Genomic DNA, 22,534 nt, shown 5'->3' with positions numbered 1-22,534 from the left:
GTTTATTGGAGCCCGGAAAGACTTAAAAAGAGAGGTATGTCAGACTCGGTTTGGTGGTGTTGCAAAAGTGAGAAGGGCAGTATGGAACATTTACTCTGGGATTGTGTGCAAGTCTGAGGCTTTTGGCAGGTGGTGTGCAATGTGTGTCTCCGGGTTTTGGATCAAAATATCGATTTGGATTTCAAAACAATGGTTTTGGGATGTAGTGCTTTACTTGAGGACCTTTCATTGTCAGAAAAGAAAGGTTTATTGAGGAGTGCTTCAATATACAAAAAATGATCTTGAGAAGTTGGAAATCCCAAATTTCACCAATCTGAGGACTGGATTACAGACATGAACTGCTTAGCGTGTATTGAAAAAGTTATCTACAGAAAGATGGGGAAGTTGAACTTACATGCGAAGGTCTGGGATACTTTCTTGAATATGTACTAGTTCTGCAACATTGATATAATGTTTTATTTTTTGTAAAAAAAAAAATTAAACATTTTTTTTCTTCCTTCCTTTCCTTTACTGTTTTTACTATATGCCAATGTATGTGTTGTCATGTGTTCATGTACTGTTTGGTAAAATGTAAATAAAGAATAAAAAATAAAAGGAGTGGCAGTCACAAGAGAAACAGTGATAATCACAAAGTACTCACTAATTTAAAGAGTTGGAAAAGCAGATCGCAAGTTCACCAAAATGTTGCCGACAAGTTCCAAAATCTTTTGTTAGGATGAAAATAGCAAGCGTTATAGATGGTACATACTCTTTTACAGCGAAGGTACGTTCGCCTTGTAGTTGCACAAGTACCAAAAAAGTGTACATTTACAAAGTAACTGACTTAGGGGAAACAAAAACCTAACAGAATAATATGTATATCATTAAGAGGAGATCAATGATGACACCTGTATTACATTTCTGAAAAATGTTGTACTGTCAAATGGTTTGCAGCAGTTCAGAGAAACTAGAAAGAATGAAACTCCATATTTCTGAACTCAATACCTAATGCAATATTAGTCTTGGTTCAAAAGAAACATTTAATACAAAAGTAATCAATATCACGCTTTAAAGGGAGATTACTTTATTGCCTTTTCATTCCCGAACATGTAGTACTGGTATGTCAGAATACAGCATTTGTAGGACAACCGAAGTGCAACTGCAGTTCAGAGAATCGTACAGCTTGCAAATATAAAATAAAGCCTTTTATCAAAAGTCAATAAATAAAATCCAACCTCTCCCATCTAAAATGTTTTAAATGCACATTCGCTACAGTGGAGGCAATTGACCCACAAGCCCACATCCCCATCTGTTTAACTTCTCCAGGAAAAATCACGCTTTTACAGATTCTCCTCATTCAACATCATCTTCTGATAAACTCTGTGCAGTAACAATTCTCTGTAAAAAAAAAAAATAGAAATGTTATGCGCACAACAATTACATGAACCTAAAAGATAGAAGACTGACAGGGAAAGTAAATACATCTTATTCCCTCCAGGTGCATCCTTGACTTTTTACATCCCCATCCACCCGTTTTGGCGCACGTTAGTTCAGATACCATGCAGAAGACCACTACTTTTCTGTAACGTTAGAATGCAACTACTGTTCGTTATGTAAAAAAATAAAAAAAAAAGAGGGCATGCAGTGGGTGATATCCGGGTACTCGCGTTGAATTCCTAATGTCTTACAGAAAAATTAAAAAAAAACACAATGTGGGTCATTTTTGAGTTGTGTATTTAACGCATCCGGGACCTCACACGTCCAATGGTGGCATACATGCTTCTATGCCACCCTTGTGTACACTGCTGTGCAAATCGAGTAAACGTGGTGGGTAGTGTTTGCAATTGATTCTGAGGAGTTCGCCAGCTTTGATGGTTTGCCCTACAGAATTAACCGGATGGAGCGTTGTCTGCTTCACATTTACTTTTTATTTTAACCAGCGTTTTGCAGAATGCTTCCTTGAAATCTTGCCAAATTATTTCCCCAGGTAGGTTACAGGTTTGATTCATATTAGGAAAATGAATGGTGGACAATGGAAGCCCCATAAAATATGGCCAAAATCTAAGAAAACCGTACCTGCTTGAATACTAGTTGCATCATCTGTATCCAGTACAGACATCGATTATCTCTGCCCGAGAGCAGCACCTCAGACAATAAAGGGGGAAAAAAAAAACATTCTTCCCCGAGATGCCCTACACTACTTATAATATTCTCCAGTTGTCTTAGAGTAGATTTCCATCTTTGTGTGAAATTCTCTCCACCCGCGAGTCCCCCAGCACTTTCTGCTGGATTTTTTTGACTGATTCTCTTGTGTAAGTGGGAACCATTTATCAGACTCACTCATTCTTTTACTCAGATCAGGGGAACTATTTTTAACCTAATTCCTTGTGGAGTCATGCTTTCCTCCAATTTTAAAAGGCATATAAAATGTACTAAAGCAGCACACAGCACTTCTGGTGCAGTGTTGCGCAGAGCTTCCCTGTGATTTCCAAGTAAAGTAAAAACAAACTCTTACCGTTACCAAGGCAGGGAGACAATATCCTACCTGCATTTTATTTTGCAAGATCAGCACACCCGACCTTATGTGGAGTGCTGAGGGGATCCACTGTATCCCTTTTCTCAACTCTTAAGTAACATTTTGGTAACTGTGACAGGGCTATCTGTTCAGGCTGGTGGTAGTGTCCCTTTTACACAACATTTTGTGAACTTTCATCGCAGGTTGTCTTTGCAGCTGCGGTAGGGGACCCAAGCGACATAATTCGTCCAAAATGTTCACACTACTTTTAGCCCTGAACAACATGGCCTGTCCTTTAGGTCTTCTGCATTGCTAGGTTGGGGAGGGGGGTCCACTTGTCCCTTTATCTTCGCTGGGCTTCCCTTAGAAAGCCCACAAGAACCCCTTCAGTGACTGGCAGGATCGGAAGTGGGGGGGGGCGGGTGGGAGGGGAGGTTGACCGAAAATCCCCTGTCCTTTGTATTGCAGTGTACCTGAGAGACATTTCAGACCGGGCGACTGGCTGTCCCCATTGGACAGTTATCCCCCAGTTTGAATGGTGCATGGGATACGGTTTGTGAACTCAGCCAGGTTTCAGCCCTAGAGCTGAACCCCAGAGTTGACCAATGGAACACAAGAATGGCACCAGCAATTTACAGCTACCGCCAGCACCTGCTGAGTAACCGCTGCAGTCCCGACCTCAACTTCTAAGTATGATCCTAAGAGGACATCTTGCTCCCTTGGATTGGTGGGCCTAATCAGTCCCAAGACTAACTGCATTTTGCGCCAACCCTTGAAGAGCTCCAACCTCCACAGGCTGCAATTTGCCAATACCTCAGGACCCCGAGTGCACGGTCTCCTGAAGCACAATTTTGTCTGAAATTCAGGGCATCCTTCTAAGCCTGCAGTGACCCGATCCAGCTCCCAAGAGTCCCCTCACCCGAGAAGAGGATCGAGAAACCGAGATGTCATCCGCCACGACAACTGCCTTTCTTCCGAGCCTGAAAAAGGAGACAATCCTTTGCTGTGAGTCCATCTGCAAAACAGCGGTCGCCAGATCCACTGACACCCCTTTCTTCTGTTGCCAAGCCAGATAAACAATTGACCGTCTGCTGTTGCCTCACTGCTGGAACCGTCTTCGAGCAACTGTTTCTTCAACCGAAGGTACTGTCCTACCCCTAGTACAATCTACCAGTGTGTTGCTTGCTTGATCCTGGAGGGGGTTGTAGATAGCTTTATCTGCACCCCCACCCCTCCAGATCACCTATTTTGGCACAACCCCGACTTGCTGCCACTTTTCAAGGCAGCAGAAGCCCAATACCCGGGGTATGCATGTATCTCGTTCTCTCGCTCTCCGGTGCACGAGCCCCGCTGACATCCTCCCTTTCGACACCAGGAACAAGAGTCTGTAGCATTGCATCCAGAAAGCATCCAGCTGGAACAACTTCATTTAAAAAGGTACTGTGCGGTTTGGGGGTACACTATGCTTTTGCTATTTGGGGTGCTTCCAACCTTTGGGAGTGTGATGTAACCCTACTAAGTTGAACTCAACTTACCTGCACTGGTCTTACAGCTTGTGCTTTCTAAAGGGGACTCATTTTGAGTTGCTGTGATTTCTATTTTGAACATGACTATTTAAGAACAATGTTCTAAGAAGAGCATCAGAACTTTGACTTTGTCCATTGACTTTGGCTGTCCTGGCTCCCTAAAGGCCTCCTTCTGATACTAATGGCTTTGGCAGTGCACAGGTTTTAAATGTTGCTGGTTTAATTTGCTGCCTGCACCCCTTTGGGAGAATCCAACTATTCTTATAACCTCTGTTCTGATCTAACCCTAACCTTTCCTTCCTTAAACAACTCAATATTGCAAAGGTGATACTATATAAATGCTATACTGACCTCATATGATATCCGGGTGCTGTAACATGAATGAATTACTCACCTGCTTTATCGTTCACTTTTTAAAATTGTAGCCTAACTTGGGATTAACGTTACAACCAATTGTTGCTTTTTAAAGAAAGCTTTAAATATCTGTGTGTATAAATAGTGTATCACAACTTTAAGTGTTTAAGTGTTTACATGGATACTTGTGTTAACTAATTTCATTGTACAGCGCTATAGCTCACATTACCCCTCTTAAGAGAAGCCTGGCTGGTCAGTCACACTACCTACTTGTATAGTAAAGGCCTATATTAGAAGGTGGGTTACCTAATTCCAAGAGATAAGTCTTGTGTAGTCCCACACCAGTTGGACTGCACCAATTCCAATTCTTACCTAGCAACTTAGATGCAGACAGAAATCCCACTCACCTTCCCGTTAGGAGGATTTATGCCAAATCCCCTGTACCTGTGAGACCGCCAGCACTTTTTGCTGCACTTCTGGACCTTTTTCCTGTTCTCCTGAATGAGGGGGGGGGGGGGCCTTTTTTCCCACTCATTTGAATGAACAGGGTTCCCATGGCCGGAACAAAATTGTTACGACCATGAGAACCCTGTTCATTCCGTTTTTACTTTGGTTTATGGAGTCTTGATTTCCTCCATACTTTAAGACATCTGTGTTTCACTTTTGGAGCACACACCTTTTTTATAGTGTTGCTTTGAGTCCTTTTATTTTCCTTAAGAACTAGTGTTCAAGGTTAGGGGGATACTTTTTCTTCCTCAGCTTTTCCTTTTGTGAGATCAGCGCACACACCACCCTATGTGGAGTGCTGCGGGGGTTACCTTGTATCCCTTTTTTTCTGCTCCTGCAACATTTCTCTTACAAATACATGCAAACGCTTATGGCTGGTGGCAGTGGCCGTGTCTCCACAGCTGCGGTTATGCACAGAAGGGTCACCATTGACCCAAATTGGTGGCTTCTTTCTTGTATCGCCATTTCTTTTGTGCTTGTCCTTTCTTGGTCTTTCTTCCATTTGTGGTGGGGGAGGTCCGTGTGGAATATTGTCTTTGGCCGGAACACTTTGTGTAGCCCGCCAAGGCTAGAGTGCCTGCGAGGACATGAAGCAAGGGAGGATCCCGGAACACTATCCTTTGCCTTCTGGTGTGCCTGGGAGAAACCAGTTCCCATTGGGGGTCTGGCTGTCCAGATTGTCCCTTTCTGTAAACTGCAGGCAGAGTTTGCAGAAGAGGAGTCTGACTTCCTGATAAAAGGTGAGGATCCTGAGGCAGAAGACAAGTCGACCACTAGAATAGAAGAACCAAAGCAGACTACCATAGATGCCTGCAACTCCTCTTAGCCGTTGCTGGAAGACCACTGCTGTCCTGACCCAGTTTTCAAGTCGACAGGAGCTCCTAAAAGGACTCCTCCTTCCCTTTGGCTAGTGGGAACAACTATCCATACTACAACCTAGACGAGCCATCCCATGACGTGCTGTGACCTTCCTGGGCTGCACACCACCAATACCCTGGGACCTCTGACCATATTGCAGTGCACTGCCTTCCCGTGAACGAATCCTCCCAGAACTTTGGTGGACTCCTGCTGGACCACACCAGAGGCAAGATCCCTTGCCTCAAAGTACCCTCACCAGAGTGCAGGACCAAAGAATCAAGGCGGATTGACCGGGTGGTAATTGTTTATCCTTGGTGCCTGTGAAAGCGTGCCAAAACCGCAGACCGACGGAGCACGAAGAATCCTTTGCTTGAGTCCTTTCTCTCGACTGCTGCTGTGACATCTCTTCCAGAGTCCCTCCTTTTGTCTCCACGACAAAGGAACAGGAGATCAGGTGCACCGCTGCTACACCGTGAAAGAACCCAGCTACACCTTCACAACTCTTAGATACTGTGGGATTCGTGGTAGTGCATACCATGAGCCATTCTGTTGCTCCTTTGTTGCTGGAGTGCTGATTCCGGCGTTTGGGTGTTCACCCAGATCCAATGCTTGTGCACATATAGGGAGCCTTCCCAAGGTCCCAAAAAACATTTTGTCTGACAAATTCTACATGTAATTGAAGAATCCTCTGGAACCTTGCCTTTTCTGCTGCTGTGCCTCCAATCTGACGGAAGAACTCTTACCTAGATAGGGACGAACTGCTAAAAGTATTTCCCTGCTATTGTTGGTGAGGTTTAACCTTTGTATTCCTCCAACAGAACATTTTCTGAGTTGCTCTAACCAAGGGTTTTAGTTACTTTGAACTGTGTTCATGAATGGTATAATGCTTTACATTGTGTCGATTAGTTAAAAATAGTACTTAACTGAATATACATGTACCATGTGTATGTAAAATGAATGACATGCATTACTTACAGCAATAGCATTTGTGAGGATTGTATCTGCTTGGATTCACATGCTGTGCATATAGTCCGACATCTAGTGGTAACCGCAGAGTATTACATCTCGTCTTTCGAGGATTGAAAAGGGACGTCGACATGGGCGTGCCTGTAAACCTATCCCTAACGTGACGTGCAGTGCACCCCAAAATCCCCCACGCGTCGATGTCACTCTGATTGTATTTTTCCTGCCATGAGGGAGCCTTATGACCATCATGAGTGAGTACAGAAAAGGGAGAGTAGCAAGATGTCTATGTTCCTTCCATCTGAGCGGTGAGGGAGGGTGGGCGCGCATGTGAATCTAAGCATATACAATCATCAGAAATGCTATTACGGTAAGTAATGCAGGTCTTCTGATGCTTGCTAATCTGTTTAGAATATCATGCTGTACATGGACTAGCGAGCAGTACCCAGAGTTGGAGGTGGGATGTGAGAAGTAACAGTAGTGAAAAGATGTATTAGTACTGCTTGTCCCACCAGAGAATCAGACCTAGAGTGAGTATCTAAGCAATAGTGTTTTGTAAAGGTGTGTCCAGAACTCCATGTTGCCGCTTTGCAAAAGGACTCAAGGGAAACATTTGCAAGTAATGCCATGGAAGCCCCAGTGCCCTGAGTAGAGTGTTCTAGGCTTGAAGGGCAGATCTCTCTTGGCAAGAAAGTAGCAGAGTGTGATGCAATGGACCATCCACCTTGAGATGGCCGACTTCGAGACAGGATCCCCTTCTCTACCAGCTGCCACTGAAACGAAAAACTGTTAGTCTTCCTTAGTAGTTTTTTTCAGGTAATACAGGACTGCCCTGCACACATCTAGTGTGTGTAGGCTTCTTTCTGCCACGTTAGTGGGGTTCTGGAAGAAAGTTGGCAGTTCTATGGACTGGTTCTCATGGAACTTTGAAATAAATTTGGGCGTAAACCGAGGGTCAGTGCGCAGAACCACCTTCTCAGTGAATCGTAACAAAAGGGCCTGTTCACAGAATCTCCTTATTGAAGTGACTGACACTAGGAAGGCGGTCTTGCAAGTAAGAGCTTTGAGAATTGCCTTAGGCATAGGCTCAAAAGGAGACCCCGTTTAATGTTAGAAATGGGGGGTGAATTCTTTTAACCCCTTCGATGAAAGCTTTGATAACTGGGATCTTCCACCACGACACCTTCTGTTGGGACGTGGTGTAGGCTGAGAGTGCAGCTAAGTGAACCTTCAGGGAATTAAAAAGAAGAGCATAGCAAGTGAGTCAGGTATAACACAATACGAGTAGGAGAGCAGTCAATAGGATGGATGCTCTTGGAATTGTACAAATGACGAAGCATTTCCAATTATTGGAGTAGCAATGTCTGGCGTTAGGGCTTTCTTGCTTCCCCAAGTATATCGAGGCATCTCTGAGGAAGTTAAGAGATGCCTGAACTCTATGACCTCAGGAGCCAGGCCGCTAATTTGTAAGTCTTCCCCATTGTCCCGAGATAGCATGTTGTATGGGCAAGGCAATTTCATTGGAGGCGAGAGATGCATCATCAAATGGGAGAACCAGGGTTGGCGTGCCCACATCGGGGCCACCAATATCATGGTGACTGGATCCTGGTGCATCTTGTGCACAATCTTGTTGAGTAGGGGAGCATGTTTTCCAGAGACCACTCTCCCTGGACAGGTTCTGAGGGTACCTAGAGGCGAAATCTGGGCATTGTGAGTTCTCCAGAGTTGCAACAAGTCGATCTCTGGGAAGCCACATTCTGGGAAAATGTTGGACAATGGGCCTCATTACGAGGCTGGCAGTAGCCGTGCCTGTAATACAAGCACGGCTGCTGCCGGTATTCATTTTTATCCGGCGCCCAGAAATGGGCAATTACCGGGTCATTACGGCCTTGCTGGACCCGGTATTTTCCCATCCCTGGGCGCCAGAAAAAAAAAAATTCTTACCCATTCCCATTTGAGCCCCATAGGGCTCAATGGGAATGGGGAAGCCGGATGCACAGGCACTGTTACCAACGCTGTGCTTGCGGGTGCCTTTCATTCAGTCTTGTCAGATCTGGCGGAATGAAAGGCACCTGCGAGCACAACTATGAGTTTGCCGGTACAGATACAACAGCACTGGCAAGCTTACCTGTACTGTTGTATCCGGACCGGCAAGCTCAGAATGAGGCCCAATGTCTTCGTTTAGTCGCTATTTGTACTGCAATGGAAACAGAAGTCTCTGCTGAGCACGTCTGACAGAAGATCGAGTTCCCCTAGAACATGTTGAGACAATAGAAACATCTTGTGTTTGAGAGGCCATTTCCAAATGTTCTGTGAACGTTTGCACAGCCCTAGAGAGCGAGTGCCCCCTTGCTTGTTCAGGTACATGGCCGTGGTGCTGTCTATGAGGATCAGTACAGTCTTTCCCTGCAACTGTGTCTGAAAGGCCTTCAGGGCTTTGAATACCGCTAACAGCTCCAACAGGTTCATGTGGTTGGATATTACTGCTGGGGACCAAGCACTGTCGTGGTGAGCACCCCCCCCCCCCAAACCCGCGAGATATGAGTCTCTCGTGAGAGTGGCTTCTACTGTGGGGATGGTGAATGTTTTCCCCTTCGAAGAAGTTTTCCTTCGACCACCACTGCAGAGAGAACGAGGGCTGCCGAGACAACCACTAGATCATCCCATTGTCTGCTTGCCTGACACCATAAGCTGTTGAGCCACTCTTGCATGGGGCGCATGCGCAAATGTGCGTGAGGAACCAAGTAAATGCAAGATGCCATCATCCCCAACAGTCACATGGCCTTGCGTACCATCACCTCTCGACTGGCTACATACTGAGGGATCTGAAACAGCAGGTTTTGAACCCTCTCGTTGGAGGGGAAGACAAGGCAGTCTTCTGTCCGAATGAGAGCCCCCAGAGAGAGATGTCTCTCTCCCTCTGTCTCTCTCCCTCTCCCTCTCCTCCCCCTCTCCCTCTCCCACTCCCCCTCCCCCCCACCAATGGCCTTGCCAAATAAGTTGGAGTCTTCCACAGGTTTGTGGACCAACAACGCTTGTGTCTCTGGTTTGAAACCCAACTTCTTTAACCCGGCGTGGTGTTTTTAAAAGGGTACCCAGGGCAATGGTTCTCCCTGCGGTCTCAGCAGCATCCAAGTGTTCTTGAGGATTTTGTGGTTTACCTGCTTACTCTCTGAAACAATTGAAAGCAGAGAACGCACTGGTTCAGGGACCTCTTGTAGGCCCTCCTGCATCAGGTTCCATTGGACATCCGAATAGCTGGCTAACAGCGTGGTGTTGGCTATGCAGAAAAAATGTGCTGTCGTAGTAGTGACTTTTCCCAAGAGCATAATACTTTACATTCTTTGTCCAGCGGAGCCTCGCCCGTGGACAAGGGGACCCCTGCCCTTTTTCTTGTAGTCACAACTACAAGAGAATTTGGGATGGCATGACCCCTAATACATAGAGGGTCAGAGAGAAACAGTTTTTCCACTCAAGGGTTCACAGCCCTAGTATGAGAGGGCATCAACAGGGAAGGGGCGAAACACCCTTTGATGGAATTGAGTAAAGGGATAGCCTGTCTGCCATGAAGTCTGAATCGAACACCGCCTCTTGCGTGGCTATTTGGTAGTGTTCTGTTGCCTTTTTCAGAATGGCGTTAAACACCATTTGGTCATCGACAGGTGAAGCCTGATGAGGAGGATGGATGGTATCGGGGTCCAGGATATGTGTGGGTGACAGCCAGGGTGGGTCATCCCCCTGCTGGTTGTTCCCCCCACCCCCCAATAATGAGTCTGTTCAGTTGTATCCATAAAAGGATCATCCTTCTGCAAGTAAGGATCAAGGGGCTCTTCTTGATCTATAAGGTCAAAAACCTCCCCATGAAGAGGGAAGGATGTCCTCTGAAATTTGGTCACTGCAGGATAAAAGTCGTTCTCCCTAGGTCTCCTCTCTGAGAAGTCCACAAATCTAGCAAACCTGTCCATACACCCTTCAAATCTTTCTCTGGTCCATGGAGAACAGCCAGATGGGTCGGGGGGAGGGGGGGGGGGGGTACTCCTCCTGGGGATCCCCTAGCCTAGAACGCTTAGATGTATCAAGGAGGGTCTTAAATAAGGACTGGGGGCTTTCTGAATAATCTTCCCAACCTTCTGGGCATTCAGATGTGTCTTTCGACTTGTCTTTTTGTTTACTGGCTGCCGAAACGATCTTAGCAAGATGTGTTTGGCGTTACAGGAAGGGGTTTAGGCCTTTTAGACTGTTTCGCTATAGATTTTGACGCAACCGGAGCATTAAGTGTCGATACGCTCTTAGGAGGCGTCTCGACAGCCTTGTGGGTTTTGGGGCTGGCGCCCTTAAGCGCAGAAAGCCCGGACACATGCCACTTACGCGGTTGTGGGGAGAACTGCCAATCACGCAAATCGGTGGGTATCATCGAGGAACTCCACGTACCCGTTGGCGATTTGGTCTGCTTTTACGGATCTGCTGAGGCAGTACCGGGGGTTAGTTGTTTAGTCTTATGGGAATAGTGTGCATCTCTGTCGCCGGGGTGTACCTTCCCCATAGCACATGTCTGGTGGGGACAGAGGTCAATGGCAGCCGGATCGGAGGAATGGCAGTCGCTTAGCTCCTCCTCACGCTCGGCGGCAGCTGCTGCAGCGGGGGAAGCTACCCTTGATCTGCGACATGGCATAGGCCGACCACCGCTTTAATCTACGCTCCTTGATTGTCTTAGGATGCAGGAGTAGGCAGTATTTACAGGACGCCTCGTCGTGATTGAGGGGAAGACACTTCTTGCACTGCCTGCGTTGTCTTTCCAATGGTATTTTCCCTTAAATGAAGGGCAAAATTGAAATGGTTTCCTGTCCATACCTCAAGTGTGTGAAAGCGACAGTAAGACCGAAAGGGCAAAGAGAAGGGAGAAGGAAAGACATTCTTGAAAAGAATAGAGACCCCCAGACACCACTCACCCTACTATATAGTCCGGCCAGAAGGCCCGGCCACGGGGTCGGCAGCACCGACTGGGGCACCAGTCAAAGGTTATTCTTTGCGGTCTTCGTCGGCGGTAAGGAAATAGTAGAAGGGGGGGGGGGCGAATAATCAAAAGGCTAAAGGTTGGGAAATAACAATTTTGCAATAAGTAGGAGCTCCGCATAAGGCAACCATCTAGCTGGGCAGAAAAAACTATCTGAGAGACCTCGACTCGTGAGGGATTTTGGGTACACTACATGTCACGTTAGGGATAGTGTTACAGGCACGCCCATGTCGACGTCCCCTTTCGATCCTCGAAAGACAAGATGAAATACTCTGCGGTTACCTCTAGATGTCGGACTATATGCACAGCATGTGAATCTAAGCATATTAACAAGCATCAGAAATCTATTTTACTATAACTACACATATGTAAAAGTTTCTTTGGGCCTATGTATTTACTGACTTCAGTGTACTTGCCTACAGTCCACATCTTCTTCCTAAGAGAAGCCTGGCTGCTCTGCCATACTAGCAAACCCTTGAGTAATACAGAACAAACTAGACGTTAGGGCCTGTATACCAAGCAATCATTTTATAAAATCTTACCATAGGTAGAATTCATGAAAATCGCAACACATTCCTCTTTACTTCTAGCAAAGCACTCCTCTGCCTTTGAATCAACCTAGTTCTTTCACAATATCTCAATCATCTCTTCACTCACACATCCGCAAGGCAGCCATAACCTTCGAGGCCATGCTTGCACCTCCCGGCAAACTCTCCATTCCCTTTTCCCTGCTAAGCAGATGGCTTTGCCAATTTAATCTAAAAAGTCCAAGATTCCAGACACCCATACCACCCTTTTCCTGTACTTGTCCTCCCAACAACTCCTTGTCTGCCCTTTCCTTCTCCCTTACTCCACTCCAAAATCAATGATTCCTATTCTCCGGACAACTAAAAACTCTGGCATCCCCATTAATCACTTTACACCCTAAATTATGAAGGAGCTAATCTTGCACTCAACTCTCCTCTCCCTATCTTATGGCATCTTCCCAGCTTGCTACAAAGTAGCCATTGTGCTTACTCTTCCAAAATAAGAACAAACATACGCACAACAACCCACCCAACCAAACAACAACCACCACCCAGTCTTTTGTCCCCCCCCCCCCCCCCAACTATTCCAAAATACATTGAAATTAATAACCCTGTTATCTGGAAACCCCTGGACTTCAACCCTCAACGGCAACTCCTGGAAAACACCCCACTCGTGTCAAATTCCTCGCCACTGTCCATCACTCCAAAGTCACCAATCCCAATTCTGCTCAGCCCCTTTGCCGCCTTGGACAAGATCAACCACTTGCATCTTCTTTCCACTTATGCCCACCTTAGCTTTCAGGGTAGTGCAATTATCTGGATTGCATCTTTCGAGTCCAGTCGCTCGTTCTCCAGATCAATGAATGGGATGTCATCGGGCATCCCTCATCGTTGGCTCCCCCCACCGTCTTAGCTGAGGGCACATCTTTTTCACATTTCCATCCGTCTCACTGGAGAGCTCCAAAATCATCAACAGCTTGATGTTACTTCGTTCCCATGTTTAGTTCAAAGACTGAGCTCCTCCTCCAACTCCTCCTCCCAGATCACTACATTGATTAGGTTGGGAAGACTGCCACCAAATATTCCAAGTTAGGCCTTATTGCTCAGGATGCAGGGTTCAAAAGGAGGGGAGCCGAGAGCTATTTAGATCCTTATAGCCAATAAGAGCCTGGTTAGCTGGACACCAACAGCTAACCCTAGGACAATTGATGCCAAACACACACATCCATTTAAATTAAACTCTGTGCATGTATACATAACCACTAGGACACATCTATAAAGACAATTAAAGCATAAGGGGTAACAAATAAATGGACAAAATGATACGTTTGCATCTTATGTGGAAGTTTGCTAAACTCAATATACGAGCTCCTAGTTCCCCCAGTGGTAGCTCCTGGTCACTGGTTCATGCTGGATACCCAGGAACTGCTTTTTGCTCCAGCTTGTCCAACCTTAATTTCGATCCGTGGGATACATTAACCAGAAAGATTTTGGTTAGACCAAAGTGGGAGAAGCCCTTTGAAGTCCACTAGGTTGGATTTCCAGAACCCCACACTAGTGTTGGTTCTGAAATACTCTCCCAAATAAAAAATAAAACGTTACCCTTCCACTCCCTGCACATTAACTTCCCTTCTGTTAGGTTACATTTTCATTCATATGCCAAATCACCTTCACATGCGAGACCCCCAGCACATGTTGCTGGACTTGTGGATTCTTTTTGTTCTGAGTGAGTGGGAACACCCCTCCTCCACTTTTTTTTAACGCGTCATTTTTCTGGCTCTCTATAGTTTATTTTTGAATCTATACTTTCCTATAACTTGGGCATCTACATGTTATTACTACATCACACATCACTTTCGGTACAGTGTTGCTGGGTTGCCCCTTGGGAATCCCCTTTTTATTTTCTCTCGACTTACCTTGCAGAACATGCTCAAGGGTAAAGCAGGATTTGTATCCCTTTTACATTTCATATTTTGAGACCAGTACACCCCACTTAAGGGTTATTCCCCCCCCCTTCTCACTGCTCCTGCAACATTTGTTACAGTGACAAACTTACTAGTATGGCTGGTACTTTACTGACATGTTATTTTTACTTGCAGGCTGTCGGACGAGCTGCAGTAATACACAGAATGGTGGCTTCTTTCTTTTCTCGCCATTATTAGCGTGCTTGTCCTTTCTTGGTCCTTCTGCCATTCTGGGTGGGGGAAGGTCCTGGTTGTTAGTTTGTCTTTGGCGGGAACCCTGTGTGTAGCCCGCCGAGGCTCCAGAGTGTCTGTGAAGGCAGGTAATGAGGGAAGATGTAATAAAAAATAAAAAAAAAATAAAAAATGCTCACCTGTGTTTTCTGGTGTGCCCGAGAGAATCCAGGTTGGCTGTCCTGGTTGGACAGCCAACCGCCCCTTTCTGTAAACTGCAGAGAGAGTTTGCGGAGGTTGTGTGTGGGTTGCTGTATATCTGGCCTGGGTCTGGAAGTTGAAGACAAGTTGACCACTGGAAGAAGGAGGAGGAGGAGACTGCTGTAGCTAGATACCTCTTGTGAAACAGCTGCCCGTGTTAACCCCTTCTTTGATGCGACCTAGGAGTCCTGAATACTACTCCAACCCTTAGACTGTTGGGAGCCATCAGTCATAAAACCACCTGCATTTCGAGCCATCCCACGACGCGCTGTCGACCTTCCTTGGCTGCAAACCGTGAGCAGTGCAATGTTTTCCAAAGAACTAATATCTCTGAAACTGGACCTCCAAGGAGTGGAATTGTGTCTCTGAAGTACCCTCACCAGAGTGCTGGATGGAGATAGCGAGGCTAATCCGATATGCAAAGGCCATCCTTCAACCTTCAAAAGGGTGCCATATATACAGAGCCACGAGTAGCACCAAAGCATCCTTTGTTGGGAGCCTTTTCTGTCCACTGCTGCTGCAAGTTCCACCCAGTGTCTGTTCTTTCGTCACCACAGGGGAGGAGAGGTGGGGAGAGCGTGCTGGCTTTGCGCTCCATGCCATTTCTTCTACCAGAAATAACAGGTTCAGATATTAATTTCAGGACACATTTAAAAAATGATTAAATAATCATTTTCCCTTACCTGACTGATGGTTGGTAGTTTTGTCAGGAGCATCTGGAATACTGGTGGTGGAAGTGTCTGCTGTAGAACTTGCAGTAATTGCTGGGGCTGCCCACAAACGGCAATGGCATTTGTAAGATGGTCAACACCTTTTTCATATTCACCTATACAGAGATAAACAAGTTAGCTTTTAAATCCAGAGGCATAGAACAACATCACATTGACAAAACATGTTACTTAACCTGTACAGTAGATCACAAAAATTAAAAACACAATCAAGTCTGGGAGATGCCTTCCAGTCAATCCTAACCATTTTTGTGAAAAAAATGATGGCAAATGAAAAGTGCTGGATGGTTAGCAGAGCTGCCAAGGCAAATTACAAGGTCAGCTCATCTGTTCTTTGATTCTGCAGTCCGAGATTTAGTGAATTTTTAATGGGCAAAACAAAACTAAAACTGCCATTATAAAGACTGAAACTTGAAAGAGCAACTTGCACATGACATGGACACTCTCGAAATAGTGTACGCAGTTCCTCACCATCGAGGATCACATATACAATTTGTACTTCAAATGCTAACAGCCAACTTCAGGAAAGGAAGGCAGGGACCAACTTGGGTACCGCACTATGCGGTTCCATGTGCGGCAGCACCATGCACACAATGGAAGAAATCAAAGATGTGAATTACAGCCCTTCCCATAAAGAACTGGAAAATGAACATTGGATGACCACACATGGGAACAGTTTCCTGATGCGCCAATATTTGCCTGCAGGAGTCATGGATCTTTTAAACAAATAGAGCTGAAAGATCTTCAATGCATGCACACTTTACATATAAGGAGTGGAGCAATCGGATGTTTGATTCACAAAGTAATAGCCTTTTTGTTTATAACGTGTAAAATAAGGCAGCTTTAAAATATGTATTCAAACATGTGCTCGGTTGCCTTCTAGCCAGGTTTGCAATTTACAACAACATAAACAGGATAGGTTTTGTACCTACAAAACATCTGACAGCTACTGTCAGTACATTGAAGGCCATTAGTACCCAACTCAAAGTAACATGATGTAGAATGCAGTCAACTATATTTTGAAGACTACAACCTTGTGCTAGCAATTCCTCTCCAAGCTGTATTTCTTCAAGAAAGAACTTCTGAACAGCCTCTGCATCCTTAAGATCCGGAAGCTGCAATGCAAAAAAAAAATTCAAAATGGTACAAGGTCATTTTACCAGGGTTTGAAATTGCGAGAAGCTGGGAACCATTTATCTCTCCCGCCTGTCGCATAAAAGAGCTGTGTTAGCTGGACACCAACAGCTACCATGTGTTACAGGTTCCCAAAGCCAAATGATGCATTAAAAACATATATGACGTTAACTCTGGGTGTTTGGGAAAGGTGCATTGAGACACATCTAAGAGGACATTGAAACCTGAACGCAGATGTCAAAATTTCAACCTACTATCCACGGATAAAAATGTATCCCCGCAATTCTCCACATGCAAACAGCACACCATTTCTCCCACTCTCCCCCAACGAGTCAATTGACAATCACGAATGGCAAGTGCAAATTTTGAAGCCTGCCTCATTAAGTCATAAAAAAGACAGCTATAGTTAACCTCTCAGGTGGGAAGTAAATTTGCAACTAGGTATGTACTAGCTCTTGGTCCCACTGACGTAGGTCCAGCTTGCTGGGTAATGGCAGATATCCAGGAGCTGCTTTTATATCATATTTTGACCAGTTGCATGTGTATTCATTAAGATAACTTTATTAAAGGATTAAAATAAATTGCAATTATGAAATCCATTTTACAGTTTTATTAATACAAAGAGGTAATACAAGAGAGGTGCGCTGTATTAAGGACTAGGCCTTTAAAGGCAGTACTATGGTTCATTTAGCATTGATAAATTAGCCATCTGTCCTCTTTTAGAAATACCAATTTTTCTGATAGGGATGTATGGTCCTTAACAATAAAACCCTGTGTCTAAATAAGGTCCCGTCAAATTCTTCAAAGAAAGTGTAATGCTATAATTATATTTTGTCTTTTGCGTGGGAGAGCAAGCCCTCACCGAGTTGTTGCCATTTGTCTTTTTTTCTATGCCATGCCAAATGTGGCATAGGCAAAGCCAAAAGCATATGAAATTGGTTAATGGGAGGCACACCCTACCAAGGAGGAGGAGATGGACCCTCAGCATCTGGGATAGTGAGGAGATGAGCAAGATCAAACATTGAAAACAGATGGAAACGTTGGCATCTGAACGGCTAACATGGAACTAAAATGTGGTGACATGGTTTTGAGCCATGTTGAAGAGGTAGACTCTTGAGGTAACAACAGTGTCGAGCGCTACAGAGAAGTCAAATGGCACTTCACTTCTCAGGTCATCCAAGACAGATAGGAGTCACACTGCCAGTTGGTAGACATCTTTACTATTTCTGACCTACAGAGGCTCTTTCAAAAGGTTTAGCTGGATAGTAACAATGGGTTGATTGTGTCCAGTGTATGCCTTTACAATAACCAGGTTACAAATGCTAGTTTAAAGTTGAAGGCCATACACCAAGCCTACAGGGGATATTAATGGTCCATTGCAGAACTATGATACGGCTGTTGTGCAGGCATTTGCTGCTGTTTAGACCTTAACTGTTGGTAACATTTGCTGCGGTCTAGAACTTTAGCTTTTAGTAACATTTGCCGTTTAGAACTTTGCTGTGCCAGTGACTACCCTGTGCTACCACTTCCTGCTTTCCCCACATCCTGCCTACCCCCCCACCTTCGCTCTGCACTCTTTCTCCCCCCTCCTCCACACATCTATGGCACGCTCCGTCTCCCATTTTCTCCATCTGTTTTTCCATTGACTATCCTACCCTTCTCACCAAGTCTGCCAGGAAGAAGTTCAATAAGGATATCTTGGCCTCTAACCCTGGTCTCCCTATCGCAGACACTACTGCAGCGCTTCCTCCAGACAGACCCTCACTGACATCCTCTTAGCGTTCCTTCGTCAGACCTTTGGACACCCCATATGGTCTCTGTGCTCTCCATCTCTTCCTCGCTCATTAATGGTGGCACCCGTTGGGAGGAACTCTTGGACCCCTTCCATTCATCTAAGGTCATCATCAAGGTCTTCTTCAATGGCACCGTCATGCTCCAAGGTCCTCAGGGCAAACTTCTCTTGGACAGATGCTTCCCTCGCCTCATCAATTGCCATTCTTCTCCTGCTGTCACATCTCTCCCTTCTGCTTCCTTGCCTCCCCCCTCCGACTCCTCCTTGGCTACCTTGCCCTCTCCTTCCTTTTCTGCCCCCCCCCACCCTCTCGGCCTCCTTCAAAACATCTGCAGGGCGTACCTCCGATTTGTTCACCTCCCTGGAAGTCCTTCAAAGATGGCACCCTCCTCCGTATTCAAAAAAACAATTGGTGGGATCCCCTACTTCACTGGTACTCAGGGGTAGAACAATTATACATTAAACAATAGTACCCAGTGGGACCTCGGAAGGATTGGGGAAAGAAACAAGAGCTGCGTCTTATTGATCATTATTTTATTTTCATTCTTTTGCATGTATAAATAAGTTACAAAATTGATTCAATAAAAAGTTCTCCATTCGTTCATATTCCATACATACCATTCATCTCCAATATTCTAAAACAATTTACGAAAGCTAGAATTTTTCATAAAACCTATTTCTATTTAATTTCAAATTTATCATCCTATTAGTGATAATACTTGTTGACATTGGAAACATTATCGACTATCTGATCCATCTAAATGTTAGTCCTCTTTTGATTCCGCTTTAAAAGGGGAAAGACTGCTACTTTTTCAGCTTGCCGATTCATTTACAAACGCGGGTTAAACACCGACATTCGTCAAAACGAAGGATGAGAACGGACACATGCCACAAAGGCGAGTACATACTAGGAGGTTCATTCAAAACCGGGGACCCGGCAGTGAATAACTATTGAAGTACTGCGCCAAAAGATTTAAACACAAGTACCTGGCAAATAGAATGCGAACTAAGGCACATATAGTCTATTGTGCTAACTTAAATTAGATAAATATATAAGAAAGACTATAAACCTCAATGTTTTCCTTTCCTTGCAGGAAATTAAACATTTAAACAACGCACGGGCAGAAAGGAAAACGAAAATTATTTAAAAAGATTAACCAGAAAAATACGTTAATAAAATACGTTTGAGACAGGTGGCACAATTTACAAGGTAAAGAACACTTTGTAGTAACCACAAGAACTAGCCACGATATAAAAGTGGTTATATAACAGAGATATTTCTATTATTTTTGCCTGATAGCGTTGGGAAAATAAAACGAGGAACAGACCGAGCCCCTTTCAACCTCTGTGATGCAAATGTTAAGGTAAACACCTTAAAGACAGTGTGCCGTGGGAAACGTAGACAGAGTTGCCTTTCGCTAGTAGGGACCAGATTAGAGTATATTGCTTAACGGAGCCAATGGTTTCTAATTTATTTTGGAGACACTGAAGCTTCTTTGCGGTTCCCCCCCTTCCCCCTTCTGTGTGAATTGACTAGAGAGGATTTGATGTAGCCCTGTAATAAGGGTAGATAGAAGGAGAAATAATAAATATAAAATAATAAATAATGAAAACAGGTTTGAGCACTGGACTGGAATTTGCTCTCTGATTTGGACGAATTAGATTTTTAAACAGTACGTTTTGTTTGTTTTTGTCCATTTTTAGAATTGAAAATTATAAATGTACACATTCTGAAAAAGACGAATACAATTATCTGGAAGATATTAACTAGATATTGTTCAGTGGAAACCATCTGTATGTTGGAAGTCCCATGAAAACTGGAGGGAAAAAAACTACGGGACACAGATAGTCGATAATGTTTACAATGTGTACAAGTATTATCCCTATTAGGATGATAAATATGAAATTAAATAGCAAGTTTATATGAAAAATGCTAGCATTCGTAAATTAATTGTTTTAGAATATTGGAGATGAAGGGTACGTATGGAATATGAACAAATGGAGAACTAGGTTTAATTAAATCAATTTTGTAACTTTTTCATATACATTAAAAAGAATGAAAATAATGATCAATTAGACGCAGCTCTCATTTCCCTCCTCGATCCTTCCGGGGTCCCACTGGGTACTATTGTTTAATGTAACCTCCTCCACGTTGCCACTCAATTCTCGCACACCTGTCAAACACTCCTCCGACAGCTGCCGCCACCTGAAGAACTTGACCTCTATGTCCTCTGTCTCACGGAGACATGGTTCACGGCCAGCTCTGTCACAAGCTCTGACACTGTCCTCCCTAATGGCTACAAGATCCTTTCCGCATGCAGACTAAACCGTTCCAGAGGTGGTGTAGCCTTGATCTTCCCAGAGTGGATTCCTGCCTCCGTTATGCGTATGCAGGCCTACTCCTCCTTTGAATGCCTTGTCTGTAGTCTCTCTCTGACCAATCGCTTACCATGGCTATCGGCCACGAGGTCCGATCTCCTCCTTCCTCCGAGTGGGCAACCCTCTTCTCCCTCCTGGCCTCGACCACTAACTCGACCACTAAACTCCTTCTTGGAGACTTCAACATACATCTGGATGCTTCCTGATCCGAACCCGGACTCGTTCGCGACGTCTACGACTCTCTGCCTTTCTATTCTCCCCTCTGGCCCGACTCATTCTGCAGGACACACTGGATCCTCTGATCTCCTTAGACCACCCCCCCTGTCCATCCCTCCGATCACTTCTCTCTCCTGGAATGATCACTCCCTCCTTTCCTCCAATCTCTCCCTCGCTCCCTCTCAGGCTTAGCCTATTCTTCCTTCTTAGTCATCCGACCCCATGAAGCATGTGTCCGTTGAGGCTTTCGCTACCACTTTCTCTCCCCCTCCTCGGGCTAACAAAGCCCTTTCCACACTCTACTCTATCTCTGATACTCTTGATGTTCTTGCCCCTGTCATGAGAATCCGTTTGAAGCCGAAAGCCAAGTGCAAATCTTGGTACGACTCTGAACTAGTCACCCTTAAACTCAAGTGAAGGGTAGCTGAGAGGAAATGGCTGGCCTCTTGTGCATCCTCTGACAAACTGGCCTGCCGCCGGCTCCAAAGGCAATAGTGGCACATTGTCTGCACTAAGAAAAGAGTCCACTAAGAAAAGAGTCCATAGCCAAGCCTGCGTCTCTTTGGCATTTAACAACTCGTCCAAACTCTTTAAAATCTGCAAGGAGCTGGCCAACCCTCCTGCAAACTCTCCTGTTGATTCCCAGGCCCCTGCACAGCCATGGCCTCATTTAATCCCAAAAACCCAGGACATCCTGTCCACCCTCTCGTCCTCTCCTCTTCCCACCCCTTCTCTCTCGGTTTCCTCTGGCACCCCTGCAGCCACCTCTCCTTCCTCCCTCATCTTTTCCTCCGTTCTCCCCCGATGAGATTTCCAGACAAGTCTGAAAAGGAGTCTCATCAAAACAGGTTCTTTCCCATTAGTCTAAAACCATCAAGGACCCCATTGACACCCTTGCTCTGACCCTTGCCGACTTCTGCAACCATTCGTTCACCTCTGGAGTCTTCCTCCCCCTCTCCTCTTAAGCGCTCTTTCTCAAACAACCCACATCCGACCCCTCATGCCCAGCTAACTATCACCCAATTTGGTGAGAGAGACCTCCTTTTGTGGAATACGTATTGGAGGGCAGATGGACATGTTCAGAAGGTCTGGGTACCACGTCTTCCTGGCCCAATCCGGAGAAATTAACATCATGGATTTCCTGAACCTCCTCAACCTCTTGAGGAATGACGGGGACTGGGAGGAACCGTGTACAGGAGTGGGAACTTCCAGTCCACCACGAAAGTGTCTCATGGAACACCCATTAGGGGAAATTCCCCTGAGGAGTACCGCTTCGCAAACAGGTCCACCTGGATGGGTTCCCAAAAAGGGTGAAGATCTATTGAAATACTTCCTGAGCTAGTTCCCACTAGTGGGAGACCCTGTTCTGCCTGCTCAGAGCGTCTGCTGCTCTATTCTCAACTCTGGCTAGGTGAACTGCTGATAGAGATTCCTTCTCGAATAGCCCAGTACCAGAGCTGTATTGCTTCTCTGCACAGTGTAGTGACTCTACACCACCTCTCTTTTTGGAGTTATAATACATAGCCACTTTGTTGTCCGTCGTCATGAGGACATTCTTTCCCCGCACAGAGGGCAGGAAGGCCTTAAGCACTAGTCTGATTGCCCTCAGATCCAGAAGGTTGATCTGTAGTTTGGACTCGATGGAG

At 45.3% G+C, this 22,534-nt stretch overlaps 1 protein-coding gene across 1 annotated transcript in view; it reads right to left on the bottom strand.

Moving 5' to 3' along the window:
- Positions 1 to 1,046: 1,046 nt before the first annotated feature.
- TOMM20 (translocase of outer mitochondrial membrane 20) overlaps positions 1,047 to 22,534 on the bottom strand; it is a 55,270-nt gene continuing 33,782 nt past the window's right edge. Inside the window, exons 3-5 of the mRNA XM_069615691.1 lie at positions 16,401 to 16,482; positions 15,323 to 15,465; positions 1,047 to 1,377 (exon numbers count right to left, since the gene is read on the bottom strand). Coding sequence (XP_069471792.1) covers positions 1,333 to 1,377; positions 15,323 to 15,465; positions 16,401 to 16,482 — 270 coding nt within the window. The 3' untranslated portion in view covers positions 1,047 to 1,332. The remainder of the gene's footprint in view (positions 1,378 to 15,322; positions 15,466 to 16,400; positions 16,483 to 22,534) is intronic.

This window comes from Ambystoma mexicanum, chromosome 9, assembly GCF_040938575.1.
Source record: "Ambystoma mexicanum isolate Mex_15411 chromosome 9, UKY_AmexF1_1, whole genome shotgun sequence".
NCBI classification, from domain to species: Eukaryota; Metazoa; Chordata; class Amphibia; order Caudata; family Ambystomatidae; genus Ambystoma; species Ambystoma mexicanum.
Note: the sequence above shows the minus strand (reverse complement) of the source record. Positions and strands in the feature narration are given on the sequence as shown.